This window comes from Cricetulus griseus, chromosome 3 (assembly GCF_003668045.3).
Source record: "Cricetulus griseus strain 17A/GY chromosome 3, alternate assembly CriGri-PICRH-1.0, whole genome shotgun sequence".
Taxonomy (NCBI): domain Eukaryota; kingdom Metazoa; phylum Chordata; class Mammalia; order Rodentia; family Cricetidae; genus Cricetulus; species Cricetulus griseus.
This window is the reverse complement of record NC_048596.1, coordinates 142,320,416-142,336,270: the sequence shown is the minus strand read 5'-3', so window position 1 is coordinate 142,336,270 and position 15,855 is coordinate 142,320,416. Positions and strand designations below refer to the sequence as shown.

The window sequence follows — 15,855 nt, the reverse complement described above, 5'->3', positions numbered from 1 at the left end:
TTTTGTTGACCTCCCATAGGAGCCCTTTCCCTGGGGGATGACCTGGGATAGAAGGCAAGGGTTGGTGGGAGAAGAGGGGGAGAACTGTGATTGAAATGCAAAATTAAATTTAAAATACCTTAAAAATGAAAAAAAAGATAAACAGCAATCACAGAGTTAAAGCAGAACAAGGAAACCAACAAAAGAGATTCTATAGTATTCACCACCTAAGAGAAACAAATATGCCATTACAGAACAACACACTAGACAAAGGGGCATCCTCCACTGTCTTATGATAAAGAGACAGAAACCTAAACTGTATTTGGCAGGGGGGTTCCCTCTTTATAAGTACAATAAAAAACAAAACATCAACCCTTGAATTCTGCTGGAACGAAGGTTTCAGATCTGTTATGACAGATATAACAAATGAAATTTTTGTTAACCAGATTCAGATACAGGCTCTAGCCCAAAGACAAATTATATGCTGAGACTGCCCATGGCTAAAGGAAATTAGTTAATATCTAAAGGAAATAAGGAAGAGGGAAAAACAAATAAATTGGTACTTACATTTTTTCTTCTGCTGGCTCCTAACATGCATCTTGAAAAAATAATTTTTCAATGTGCTTGCCCCTGAATCTTTGTATATATTACCTTGTATCTAAACCATATAATTTAGGATATAGAGTTAATCAAGAGTAAAAGCAACACTCTGCAATTGACTTCCACAGGGAGTCCAGAAGGATATGTGTAGGAAGGAATGACTTTGCAGTAGTCTGAAGTATAGATAGATCTTTACCAATGATAGCAAATTTTCCCAAACAGAAAATATACCAGAGCACTATGGATACAAAATAGAATATAGAAAGCGTGGAGATACTCAAAACACAGGTTAATCAGGAACCACAAAGTAAGGACTTGGATTCCCTCATTAGAAAATTTAGTTTGAATTATAAAATGTTTTCAAATGATTGTCAGCATAGGAACAAAACAAATGCCAATGTTTTTTATCATTTTTTAAATTTAAAAACAACCGTTTTACATAACAATCCAGTTCCCACTCCCTTCCCTCCTCCTTTTATCTCCTCCTCCCCTGAACCACCCCCATCCACTCTTCAGAGAGGGTAAGGTTTCCTATGGGGAGTCAACAAACTCTGGCACATCACTTAGAGACAGGACCAAGGCCCTCCCTCCTATATCTGGACTGAGCAAGGTATCCCTCCAAAAAGAATGAGCTCCAAAAAGCCAGTTCAAGTACTAGGGATAAATCCTGGTCCCGCTGCCCTCATACTGTCCAAGCCACACTACTGTCACCCACATGCAGAGGACATAGTTTGCTCCCATGCTCCCAGTCTAGCTGAAGAGGGGGAGGAGCAATAACATGAGCAAAGGTGTCAAGACCAGTTGGGGGATACTCACAGAAACAGCTGACCTGATCTAGTAGGAGCTCACTGACTGGACTGACAGTGGAGCAAATGTCAATTTATAGGAGGGTATTTGCCTGTTTATAAGACAAACTGAAAAGTTTTGCTTTGTTCACCGATGCTCTAAGCATCACTTTAGTTTACCTTTTTACAAAAAGATGGGCCTGTCAAAATGTGTGTGTGTGTGTGTGTGTGTGTGTGTGTGTGTGTGTGTGTGTGTGTGTGTGTGTTACTATTATCCCCCTCTCCTAATCCTAGTGTTCTCCTTCATAAACTTCTCTTCCTTTGACAATTCTGATGAGCATGTCCCTCCCTGGCACTCTCTTCACTGGCACCAGTGGGAGCATTGTCTCTAGCCTTACTTCAGTCTCTCAGCCTTCCAAAGTTATAATTTCTAGTGTAGAGTGATCAGCCAGAGTGATAGAGAAAATGTACACCAGATAAATTACTCAGGTGTAAGAAGAAGGAATTAGCAGCGATGTATGAATATCAATTTTCAAGTTTTAAACTAGGAGTTCTAATCTGTGACTTCAGAATATCACCTGGAGAACACTTCAAAATATGGCTTCAGAGGACTTTGCAGAAAAGTTAACTCAGCACTCCCATGGGTGGGATCTGTACAACTGATGTGTTTATCTCAAATACTCCAGGTGATTTTGTGCTACAAATAAATTTCACTATCAGTTGTTTTCAAATAGAAATAATGACAAAATTATCTGGGGGCATCATTCACATTTTGAACAACTACTTGGAGTGTTCTAAATAAATAAAGCTGAGAAAGTTTGTAAAGCTTTTGGGGCCTGATGATTGTCATCTAGGAAGCTGAGTGATCATTAAGCTCAGTATAAGCTTATTGGAGCCTCACAGTCCTTAATCACATGCATACAGGTATACATTCATGCATATATGGATGCATATATTAAATTATCATTTAATAAATGTCAAATTCTGGAAGTAGATTCCTGCACCCTTATCAAATTCATATAAAATGTGCCATCACTAATACAGGAACTTGTATAAAATTACATTTGAATATATAACTAGAACAACAAAAGAAATAAATAACTTGCTACTGAACGATATACCATAGGGGCTATGCCTTTACTAAACCAATGCTCTTTAAACTACATGGGCCACATGTATTTAGGATTGTGTGCATTGAGTGTAAGCTGATCACCCAAACACAGAGCCTGGGTACCATTTATTGTGAGCACTAAGGATGTGAGGACCCTTTCCACAAGCTCACATTGAGAACACTACATTTCTGACTTTTTCCAATTAGCATATGAGTGTTGGAGTACTTTTGCAGCCATGGGAACTATTTGAGTATAACTGTCTACACTCGGAGCATCAACATCCTGAGCTGTTTTAAGCCTTATGAGAGTGTGACAGCCATTTCAGTCTAGCAATAGGGAAACACTTTCAACATCATTATGCATGCTGATAGAGAGTCAAGCTCCACTTTGGTTTCTTTAATTGGATATATAAACTGACAGAAAAGAGAATTTAACTTAAATGACTAAACACACAAGAATTATTTTCTTTCCTTGCACTCCAACATTTAGACTTGCAATCCCTGATGAACCTTTTTAAAATTCATTATTTAATTACTTAGCCAGTTGTCCTAGCTCTCACATTTTTTATGAAAAAGCTACCCTTTATACATCAAATTTTTATCCTTTTCAACAAATGTTAATTGATGACAAGTATGAGTTTATTTTTCTGCTTTCCAGATTGCTTCGGATTCTATATGCTTATCATTTATATACTTTCATACTATCTTTTTATTAATTCATTTAACTGTAACTATGATTAATACTTACTATATTTTGAGATTATGATATACTTGTAATATAATTATATCTCTTTACTCCAAACTCTCCCATATATCCCTCTTTGCTCTTTCAAATATGCATATATGCTCCTACATACATAAACATAACCTGCTAATCCTGTAATATATGCATGTATTTGTATGTAAACCTTAGCACTTACCATTTGATGTTAGACAAGCAGGTAGTGCATTCATCCCTAGGGAATTACCATATTATCTTAATACCTATATCCTCATAAAAGTTCTGAAAATAGGAAGTTAAAGCCCTAAAGCTTTGTCATTCCATTTTAATACCAAATTGACTATTCTGAGCCCATTGCAATGCCTTGTAACTTATGTGATAAACCTGATAATTTCAATAATCCTACCTGCTATAATTTTGATAAGAGGTTATATCTATAGATCATATTAAGGGAAATGGCATCTTTATAACTATTAGTCCAACTCACAAATTGTTTATATAATCATAATTTATGTAAGTTAAATTCATATAATTTATGTAAGTTAAGTTTTCATCTGAAATGATTTATAATTTTAGAAGCACATTAATTGTGAGGTAAGAAAATCTAAAATCTGACTCAGGAAACCTAATAATCTGTAATTTCAGAAAGTGTCTATATTCTGTATTAATTCACCATAAGAAAAATGTATATAGTTGATTAAAATACTAAGGAAAAAATAAAGTTTCAGCCAAATATGAAAAATGAGACTTTTTATCAAAAGTATCAGAAGCAGAATTAGCAGTTAAAGTGGGTAGCTATGTGTGATCAGAAGATGAAAACTCACGTTTTTGGAATGAGGGTAGAAAGTGAGAAGTGATCTGTGGCTGATCCTTGGCACTCTAGAGAGAAGTGAGTAAAACACATGAAATTTTCCAGTGCACTTTTAGGGATGGTTGTATGATTGATTCCTGCTGGTCACAGCTTACACTAGATAGCACAAGGAAGAATGCAGAAACTAAAACCTGCATATGAGCATTACCAGTGCTGTTCTTCAGATTGCCTTTTGTAACTGGATTTATTTTATGGACTTCTTCTCAATACAGGATATAGAATATAGCCAAAAATTCCTGGATCAGCCAGTGACCTGACCAGGATCCAGATATATATATATATATATATATATATATATATATATATATGCACAACTGTGAGAAGTTTCCTAGAATGTATGTTATTTGAGTAGACCCTACTAGAATATCTCTTGTTATGTTTTGTCCTAAATGCTGAGAACCCCTGAAGCTGATTTCAGGCATAGTTATTCACTTTTAAAATAGCTTCAATTAGATGACAATATTATAAATTTGGATAAAACTGAGTCAGCCAAGCCAGTTTTTGCTGCATCTCAATTTCTCATGGCTCTTGTTAAGTAGTGTACTGAGAATTAAGAATATTTTGCATTTTGTTTTCATCTGTAGATTGAACAAAGAGGGAAATAAAAGGTTACATATATGGTCGAACATACTGAGAGGCCACTGGTGTTATTTCTTGGGAAACCAAACTTCACAGCACTCCACTTTACCCTCCTCAACTCAGTCATGTGTTGTCACACTTCACATTGTCTCATAGCTTAGTGGCTCACACGTACCTGCTTCCACTACTGTGTAATTACCGATAGAATTTTCTCTTACTTTTAGTTTAAAGATTTTGCAAAGGTTAGCAAACAAGTTCTTATCATTTTCTTTCATTTTTTCTATTACTTCATTAAATTACCATACTTTCATACAACCATTATTTTTTCTTCCTCATGAATTATCAAAAATGCATCCCCCTTGATTCTCACTATTTTGTTTTGATTTTTTTTGAAACATAGTTTCCCTACATATTATCTTCTGACTTAGAATTCACCATTTACCCAGAATGACATCAAACTCACAATAAACCTCCTTCTTCAGCCCCAAAATTCTGAGGGTATAGACTTCAGCCACTGTGCATGCATGACTAACAATATATGTTTATGATAAACAATAAACACTAAACCTGTTCTTTGTACATTTTTCATGTGGAAACTGAGCCTGCATATACCCCCAAAATCTACATTTTTTTCTCCCAGAAAGTACAATTCAGTACTACACATTGCCCTTCTTTATACCCCAGTTAGTTTCCTTTAGGAAAAATGAACATGTTGTGAAATAATTATTTTCTCACAATGCTAATACTAATATTAATCTTTAATTTATTATTGGTACCATGCATCCAACAGAATTTTGTTGACACAAAGGTAGCAAGCAATAATTTGCCTACCATATTAACACTATTTTTTAATTAGTTGTTAAAACTCAGTCTCCTCTCTGGTTAATTTTATTTTCTTCTTCACTTCATTGGCAATTACAAGTCTTTTAGAAAATGTGAATGGTTCATAATTGCCTTTAACTTTGAAAAATACACCAGTTTCCAGTAATATCGTTTACAAAGTAAACCATTGTATGGTAGCAAGTACAATTTATGCTGTATAAAAACTATATTCTCAGACATATTCAAGTCTACAATATTCCATTAACTACTCTAGGCCTTGGGGGCTGCTCTAGGAATAAAAGCATGTGGAAAGGTGGCCTTTAGCCTGACAGGGATATCTGCATATCCTTCCATTCTGGGATTCTGCTCAAGTCAATAGAGATGTTCTTTGATTCCAAATCTCACTTCCCTCTCCTTTTTCTTGCATCTTGCCCTTCAACCCTTGTGGTATCCTTTTAACATTTCATAGTAGCTCTACTTCTACCAATTTTTGCATTTTAGATAAATTTGTTAGTACTATTCTCTTAAAGGATAATCAATTTGTTACATAAGTATTTATAAGAATTATACAAAGAGCCGGGCGTTGGAGGCACATGCCTTTAATCCCAGCACTCGGAAGGCAGAGGCAGGCAGATCGCTGTGAGTTCGAGGCCAGCCTGGTCTCCAGGGCGAGTGCCAGGATAGGCACCAAAGCTACACAGAGAAACCCTGTCTCGAAAAACCAAAAAAAAAAAAAAAAAAAAGAATTATACAAGGAAATTATTTAAAGCCCTTTTACAAGGAAATTCCAGTATTACAACAGCAATAAATATGATAGGCATAGGTGTAAATGTTCCAGGCACATATATGCACATGTGCAGATACACATTGAAACACACAAATACCCATATGGGACCCACACATAAAATGTGTGCATACGCATACATACACTCACACACACACACACACACACACACACACACACACACACACACACAAATTGAATAATAATTGAAGATAGACTCAAACCACAATTAACATAAAAGATATTTTTAACCTTTTGAAGAACTGTAATACATTTGAACTGTTTCATGAAGAATTACAGGAAACAGAATAACTGTAATTACTCCAAGTCGTGTTGGAGTATAACACAAAGATTCCATCAATGTGACAGATATTTTTTGTGTTTCTGTATGTATTAATGGTCATGATAAAAAAGGACATCTGTGCATCTGTGTAGATGATAGCAGGAATCATAAAACAATGCAAACCAAAATAAAAACAAAAAAAAGTTCCTATACATGATCTCCAGAATCATGTAAAGTGGGGGATGCCTACAGAACAGATATAGATTACAGACTTTCAATGAAGAGAGGGGATCATAATGACAACATAGTTGAGAAACCATTTCATGGGATGAGTTTTATGAAATACAGTTTATATGTCATTAGATTCCAACACAGAAAATGCTTCTGTCGGTGAGGTGTCATTGGAAAAATAAGCATGGAGTAGCAGAGAATTTACAATGGGGTTTTCTCTGGTTAAGAACCAGTTTCCTCATAAACATCAGTGTTTGACCTGAGTTTCCCCACAGCTTACTCCTTCTCCTGTCCTTTTAGAGTTCCCATCTTACTGCATCCTCACCAGTTTGTTACCTATGGTGCACACCCATTAATTTTCCTCCCCTTTGTCCTAGAAATTCTTCCTTACAAATAATCTCATCATCACTCATGAGTTCTTACCTCATGTTTGACAGTTCTTACCTCAATGTTTGAAAAGGATGGCGAGTTATCCAAGTAATCAATAATCAATCTTCCCTCTATGGACGCTATGTCAGATTTCTTTCCTTGGGATTGAGAATGTTTCTCTATAGAATAAGGCAGCTAATGTTTTGTCTATGTTTTCTGCTGTTATTTCACATTGCTTTTCCATGAGACATATATTGATAAAAAATATTCAATAAAAATGTGAACCCTCTATACAACATGACCACATCTCCTCATGCAGAGAAAGCAGGCACGTGAACACTTTAGAGACTGATGTGTATTTCATGATACATATTCATGCTTCTTAGTAAGCATTAGATAATGACAATCTACTATCTGACTGTGACCTACATTTGATCCGTGTTCATAGCCTTTGTCTTAAAGGATCACACCAAGTCCTGATGGACTGGCTATTCTTATATAAGCAATCCAAAGTACTATAGTTGGTATATACAGTGCTGACTGAGCAGGGATGTAACTGATCTCTTGCTGCTGTTAGAATGAACTAAGGAAGTAGTGATAGGAGGATTTCAAAACCACATGAAAAGGGATTTTTATGGAGGTAGAGGACATAAAGAGATGAAAAAGAGGAGAGTAATACGATGCTTGTGTGAGGTTCAAATGAGAAGCATGTAAGGAACACTTAGTTCTAAATTCTGAACTGCAGGAGTCTTCATCACCTCCACAATATCTGTGGCATCATCTACTAAGAGTATTTTAAATGACAGAATGAAGATAAATGGCAACCCTGACCCATGCCTTCCCACCCCAGGAAAGAAACCACATTGTTGAATATCAAGAGCTGTCCACTGTCCATTTATTAAGCTCTTAGTCTCTGTTTTATACACGGAAAAGACTGCAGGAAGTCAGCATATGACATACTCCATCTTAACATCTTTTTGTAATCTGAGAAAAAGGGAGAGGAGAAAGGAGCAATGGACAAAGAGGAGGAGAGGGGAAAGGAGGAGAGCATCTCAGAGTAAAAGCCCAGTGGAGCTGTTTCCATTGACAACGGCTTCTTTTGCTCACATCTCACAGAGCTAAAAGGGAACACATGGCTTCTTGCTCTGTAAAATACAGGGGTATTTTAGCCATAGAAATATAGCCTTTTTAAAATATACTGAAGTATTTTGCCAGGCATATTTATGATAATGTAATTGAAATTCCTTCCTGTCTTACAATATTTAAAGATTCGTTTTTATTTGAATGTTTGTGTGAATGTATGTGTGTGGTTGTATATGTATGTTTGGTTGTGTGTGCATGGGTGTGTGTGTATGGGTATATGTGTGCATGGGTGTGTGCATGCATGTGTGTGTGTTTGTGTGTGAGTGTATGTATGTGGTTGTGTATGCATGTGAGTGTGTGTGTGTGTGTGTGTGTGTGTGTGTGTGTGTGTGTATGTGTGTATGTGCATGTGTGTGACTTCTGTGCACATGTTTGCAGAGGTTAGAAGAGGTCATTGTATCTCCTGGAGCAGGAGTCATAAGTGGGTATCAGTTACCTAACATGGATAGTTGAAATTGAACTCTGGTTCCTTGAAAGAGCAGCAAGCACCCTTAGCTGCCAAGGAATTTCTCCAGTCCCCTGTCTTAATATTGATGTCCCTGTAGGCACATTCAGCATTGATGACTAATTTAAATGTTAGAATCCAAATGAATCATAGATATAATATTTCTTTAATCTTTTTCTCCTTTTGACTTTATTACAGAGAAAGAATTTTTCTTTAGAATCCCGCTTATTAATAGCCAGTGGTAGAGAGAAGTTGCATGTGAGATGCAAATGACCCTGAATACTTGCCAGCTCTTGGGAACCCATCCAGAGGAGAAGATTTGCCTTTAGTTTTTAGTATGCATTGAATCGATAGAAATTTTTTAATGGGAATAATCCACAATGGGTTCTCTATCACCTTTCTTTGTTTGGTTTAAGTTGACCTACTTTAATTGTTTTATAGGAGGGTAGTTCCTGTTTGGTGAAGCATGAGGAGGGTCCCCAAAGAAACATCACTGCAGAATCAGAGCCCGCAACACAGGTATTCCCTTTTTAGTCTATTTGATTTTCATTATATCCAGAAAATTCTTCTGTTACCCACTGGATTGCAGGGAAATTTTTGCTTATTTTGTTTAACATTAATTTATTTTGTGAGTATGGGGAGGGATGCCATGGCTCTTATGTGGAGGTCAAAGATTAATGTAAGGGATTCTGTTTTCTCAATCCACCATGTGCTTTCCAGGCATAAAGCTTGGCAGTAAGCACATTTACTTGATAAGCCATTTTAAAAGATATGAAGACCTTATATATTGTCTAAAAGAATGTGCATTGTTCCTTCAGCCTGGACCTTTGAATTTTGCTTGTCTGCTGCCAGTAAATATTTTAGTGTGCCTACATAATGCCCTGCAAAGATAAAGGAGAGATCTCCTCCTCTCTCCCTCTATGCTGCCAACCAAGAAAGTAAAGGAAATTAAACAGAGAATTTTAAAAAGTCTGTAATTCTTGTAAGATGAAAATGGAGAAGGCAAAGTGGAGTAGGTGTAAAAAGTAGTCACCTTCCACAAAAATGAATAGCAAGTTTACCTGCAAAGTTTAATTCTAAAAATATTATATAATATCAATGTTACGGAATTTTTTAGAGTTAGATGAATTTTTGTTGAATGGTTTGACCAGTTTTCTCACAGTAGCTTTTGAGGAACTGTAGCAGTTGTTTTAAACATAGTATTTACATGTGGTAAAAGTCTGAATATTTATTTAGTTTGTGACTTTCCTTGTGGGCTAGATGCTATTTGTTTACACTGTTGGACTTTCACTGCTGTCCTACTACAATTTTATATTTTTACCTTAAATAGGCCTATTTTTAATTCTTCTAATTGTCTTTTCTGTATTGTGTGGCAGAAATTGCAAATGCCTCTTTGTTCTGAATGTGAGGAGAAAAAAGGCTCAGAGAAACAATCAGCCACTTTCGATGGGATTCCAGCTAGAGAAGAAAAAATACTGTAAACAGAAGACACAGAAGAGTCAAATACGTCTATTTCCTGCTGTCTAATGTTTCTAGAGTGCAGACTCGATGGGAACACCATGTTTCTAAAGCATGCAACTTTTTCAACCTTTTCTGTAACTTTATAATGTTGACCACCACACAATTTCCAAGATTCCAGACCAATTATAAATTTTAGCAATAATCTAATGAAAAGGTTTTCTTCACTTATACATATCTAATTGTCCTCCCTAAAATTACCCAGTATAAATTGATCTGTTTTGAGCTAAAAAGAAACCTTGACCTTTCTTGGTCTTTGTGTGGATATCTAGTACTTCAAAGGTCTAGTTGCTAACATCAACTGAAGGATGCTCAAATGTGAGTCCTCAGTGTTTTTAAAATCCAAATTGCATACATATGAAGGTTTTGGTCCACAGTGGCAATCTGGTGTCATTTTCTCCAAAGTTGGAATTTGCAGATGAGAATACATTATTTTAGATATTTATTGCTTGGCTCATTACATTGACTTAATAACTATTTGACATAAATTATGCCCAGCTATTTCTGTCAAATGAGTTAGTTTCTAGAATTCATTAGTTATATTTAATATGATATGCATACAGGGTTTTGATGAAACCATTAGCAGAGAAAGGAACACCACTTATAATAATTCTACACAAAGACCAGTTTCTAGAATTTATCCATATTGTCACTCTTTTTAAAAGCAAAAATATATAATTCTATAGGTGACTCATAAATTTTTAGATGAATTGAGCAAGATAGAATGTAAGACCAGGATACAAAATTTAACTCACCACATCCCCAGTTCCATCACCAACCCAGGTTCATAAAATACTAGATTTTCTTGATAGAATAATGGGCATATCATTTTCTATTTCTTTTCCTTTTTTGAAGCAAAATCTTGTATGTATCAAGTTAGACTCAAAATTACTACAAAGTAGAGGATGACCTTGAACTCTATATCCTTCTGCCTCCACTTCCCAAGTGCTGGGAGTTTCAGCCATTGACCACCACTGCAGTGATGACAAAAATGAATTCAGTTTTAATTTAGGATTGCTTTTCAGCTCCTGCCTAGGGCATTAATTTCCTGCCTCATCTCTGTGGGTCCTACAGAATGTTAGTCACATGCTCTTCCTAGCATGCAGGTTCTGAAATTTGTGACTCCTTGGAAGAATGACTGGATAAAGAGGTTCAAGTTCAAGCAACTTTATTTTCCAGTTTTATATTTCCTTTGCTTTGACTTCCTGTATTAGAATGTGATAATATAATCAATTTGCTTTCCTTAACTCTTGGAAGGATAAAATGGATTCAAATAAAATGGTAAAATTTCCTCCCAAAATTTATACAGTCATGTATATCCACAAGTTTTCTCTTGGTTGTCTGTCAATATTCATTCCTATATTTGAAAGGAACACCTTAAGACCAGATTTTTTTTCTAACAATTTTTAAGGAACATTATGAAGGTTCTTTTAATAGTTTGATAGGGTTTAGTATGATTTGTGGTTATTCTTTAATTAATGTGTTTCATCTCTCTTAGCCCTTTCCTTGCTTTGAGATTGGACCAGAGATGTCTAAATATTTTCCTTACCCATGTGGCTACTCTATCGAAGAGATGCCCATCTCCTACTCTTCTTAGCTATCAACTTTGTACTAAACATTGTTTTGAAATTATTTAAACACTGACCATACTCATATTGAAAAAAATGTTATCTAATATATTGACAATACATGGTGTGATTCTGCCATATACTTGCAAGGTTTTAATCACTGTTGAGGACACCCCTGTACCTCCTGATGGAATAACATATTTAATATGTCCTTCCACAACTAAGAACAATTTTCTCTATTTTATATTATAATATAATAATTCAATTTGAAATGTGAATCAACTGTAATGTATTCATTTGTAAATTAGAAAATTTTTTGAGCATTGTCTTTCTTTGTATGTACATAAACTATGTTGATTAAACTAGTGCCTAAGACCTGTGAGTCCTGAATGAGCACTGGCTGTGTCTATTGAATAGGATGTGCCCAGAAGAGCACGGTGTTAGTCATTGGTCTAGATAAAGATTTCTTCACAATTTCAGGTATCTGAATGCTGATAATACCAGTGGTTGGCTTTTTTTCCTGTCTTTGAATAGCTAATTAGCATAGCATTGCTGCTTCCCTCACAATTCTGTCTCCTAAAATACACTGAATTACAAGCTCAATGCAGTTTTATTTTTTGTTTTGTTTTTTTGGAGCAGACATTGGCTGTTTTAGATGGACAAGGTGTATAGCTGGACTGAAATGAAATCTGTGAATTTGCTACAAGGGAATCTTTTATTTTTATAGCTTAGGTAATGTAATTAGCACTAACTGCAGCAGAGGTGGGAATAATAATTGAAGCTACAGAGTGAGGAGAGCTGGCAGAGTGATAAGCATGATGCTGGTTGACATAGGGGGCTGTACTGTAAGAAGATCTACATCCCCGAGGTACACATTCAGCTGGATTGTGTCACATAATATTAATGATCAAGTATTGCAAAATAAAAAGTGTTGAAAAGTGGCCTATTTTCTTCAATAAAAAAATTTGTTACAAAGCTCATATTGCATTTTACCTTATACAAACTTAGTGGAACAATAAACACTGGCCTGCCTCTGCCTAAAAGACCCCAAAGACGACTTTGAAACATCATACTGAAAGTTTCTTTCATTTCTTTGATGATTCCCCGGAGGTATTTTGCATTATTTGGAACATTTAAAAAGTTGTATTCATGATGTTGGGACTTAGACTTTCAAAAGTACTATTAATATCTATTACTGTTGTTTACATTTAATTGACAGTTACTACATATGGTAAATGAGGACAATTTGGTGCTTGATGCAGCCATCCAATGAGGAATGATTACTAAAAGCTTCATAGAGAATACTAATGTATTTTGTAAGAATTAACTCTAAAGCCTAAAGTAGTGGGAATGATCAACAGAAAAAGTGCAATGAGAGAAAAACACATCTCATGTTTGGGTGTCTCTTTTCTTTATTCTGCTACTCTCTGGAATATCAATTTGTGGCCTCTATGTGTAGCTTTAGTCAGAGTGGCTGTAGTATAGCCTGCAGGTGAATGTGGTAAGGATATGATGATACATCATTTAGTGATGGGGATAGCTTCTGAGACATGCATTGTCCTGGATAGTTTTATGTCAATTTCACCTAAGCTGGAGTCACTGGAGAAGAGGGAGCTTCAACTGAGAACATCTCCATAAGCCCTGGGCTGCAGGGCATTTTCTGAATTAGTGATTGTGGTTGGTGCCATTCCTGAGATGGTGATCCTGGGGTCTATAAGAAAGCAGGCTATATGGACAAAGGGGTTAAGACAATGATGGGGAAACCCACAGAATCAGCTGGCCTGAGCTAGTGAGAGATCATTGACCCAGGTGGGACATATGGGGAACCTGCATAAGACCTAACTAGATTCCCTTAATATAGGTGACAATGGTATAACTGGGACAATATATGAGGCCACTGGCAGTGGGTCCAAAATCTAAGTCTAATGCACAAACTGCCTTAGTGGAGCCCATTTTATATGGAGAGATACCTTGCCCAGCCTAGACACAGGGGTGTGGGGGTGGAGAGGTACCTTGGTCCTACCTCAACAAGATGATGGGACAGAATTAGTAGACATCCTGGGGTAAGCCTTACCCTGTCTGTGGAGCAGATGGGAGGGGAAGTGGGGGAGCAAGAGGAGAGGTGGAAGGGGGAACTGGGATTGGAGAGTAAAAAATAATAAAAATAAAGATAAAAGATAGGCGTTGGTGGCTCACAGCTTTAATCTCATCACTCAGGAGGCAGAGGCAGGCAGATCTCTGTGAGTTCGAGGCCAGCCTGGTCTCCAGAGTGAGTGCCAGGATAGGCTCCAAAGCTACACAGAGAAACCCTGTCTCAAAAAAATAAAATAAAACAAAAAAAATAAAGATAAAAAATAAAAAACTAAAGCAGGTTGAGCAAGCCATGGGGAGCAAGCTAGTAAGCAGCACCCCTCTGTGATGTGTGCATTAGTTCCTGCATCCAGGTTCCTGCCCTGTTTGAGTTCCTGGCCTGACTTCATTTAGTGATGAACAACGTTTAAAAGCATAGTTCCAATAAACCCTTTCCTCCCCAAGTTGCTTTGTTCATGGTGTTTTATCACAACAATTGTAACCCTAAGTAAGATAGAAATTTGTACCAGGATCTTGAAGTATTTCTGTGACAGACTTGACCATGTTTTTGGTGGGAGGATTGTGGAAGGACTTTGGGACTTTGGGCTAGAAAAGCCACTGACTATTGAGAGCTCAGTGGGCTGTTCTGTATGGACTTAGACTGAGGACAAGTAGGGACAAGAGCAAAAGGGATCAGGTAGGGGTAGAGGGAGAAGATTAGGGGAGAGACAAGAGGAATGGAGGGGGCATTTGGGAGATGGTGTGGACATCTAGTTTAGTAGGAACTTCCTGGAATCTATTAGGGAGACCCTAATGAGGACTCCTAGTAATGGAGGATGCAAAGTCTGAGATGGCTATCTTTTTTGCCAGGCAAGGCTTCCAGTGGTGGGACTGGGTTGCATTCTGTTCAGGTGTTGGCCAAGGAGATTAGGTAGAGATCTCTAAACAACCTGGACTGATGCTAGGACACAATGATGTTCTCCAAAATCTGATATCAGGACCACATTGCCAAGGACAGCATCCACACAACTCATTTAATACAGAGAGGGCAAGCTAGTGCCTGCATGGAGCATAGGTTCTGGTCTCTTTGGTGTGGGAAGTTACTCTGCAAGCTACAAAAAGAGAAACCTAGACAACAACCCAGTCACAAAACCTTTGACCTACAATCTGCCCAGCCTACAAGATATTCTGAGGGCAATGGTGGTGAAAATTTGGGGAATGACCATCCAATGTCTGGTTGAACTAGAGGCCAACTCCAAAAGAGGAGGCCCATGCTCTGCACTAACAGGATGGCAAGGAATGAGAGACTGGATAGCCCAGAGTTCTAGATTAGAACCAAACATGATTGGCAAAATGAATGAATGAATGCAATTGTTCTTAATGATATTCTGCTATAGATTGTTGCCTTGTCCAGTTGTCATCAAAGAGGCATCTTCTGACAGCAGATGTGAGTAGGTGAGGAGACCCACAGCTGGACCTTATTTAGATATAGAATCTAAATTGCAAGTTTCCTTTGAGTCCCTACACTCAAAGATCACGGAACCCCACAGAAGAGCAGTAAGAGAGATTATAAGAGTTAGAAAGGATGGAGGATGACACCACAAGAACATGGCCCACTAAATCAACTAAGCAAGGTTCATATGAGCTCACATAAAAGCAGGAAGCACAAGGCCTACATGGGTCTGCATCAGGTCCTCTGCATATATGTTATGGCTATTAACTTGGTGTTTTGGTGGTACTCCTAAAAGTGGGAGCATGTTTGTCTCTGACTGCTTTGCCTACTCTTGGGACTCTTTCCTCCCATTGGGTTGCCTTGTCCAGCCTCAATAGGAGGGCTTTTGCTTTGTCTTATTTATATTGTTTTTTTCATATTTGGCTGCTATCTCTTAGAGGGCTGATCTTTTCTGAAGAGAAAATGAGTGGGAAATGGATCTGGGGGAGAGGGGAGTTGGGGGTAACTGGGAGTCATGGAAGGA

General features: G+C 37.1%; 1 protein-coding gene across 1 annotated transcript in view; it reads left to right on the top strand.

Moving 5' to 3' along the window:
• The window catches only part of Luzp2 (leucine zipper protein 2), a 367,538-nt gene extending 356,963 nt beyond the window's left edge, over positions 1–10,575 (top strand). The window contains exons 11-12 of the mRNA XM_027404754.2: positions 9,165–9,242; positions 10,100–10,575. Of these exons, the coding sequence (XP_027260555.1) occupies positions 9,165–9,242; positions 10,100–10,204 (183 nt within the window). The 3' untranslated portion in view covers positions 10,205–10,575. The remainder of the gene's footprint in view (positions 1–9,164; positions 9,243–10,099) is intronic.
• The last annotated feature ends 5,280 nt before the right edge of the window (positions 10,576–15,855 follow it).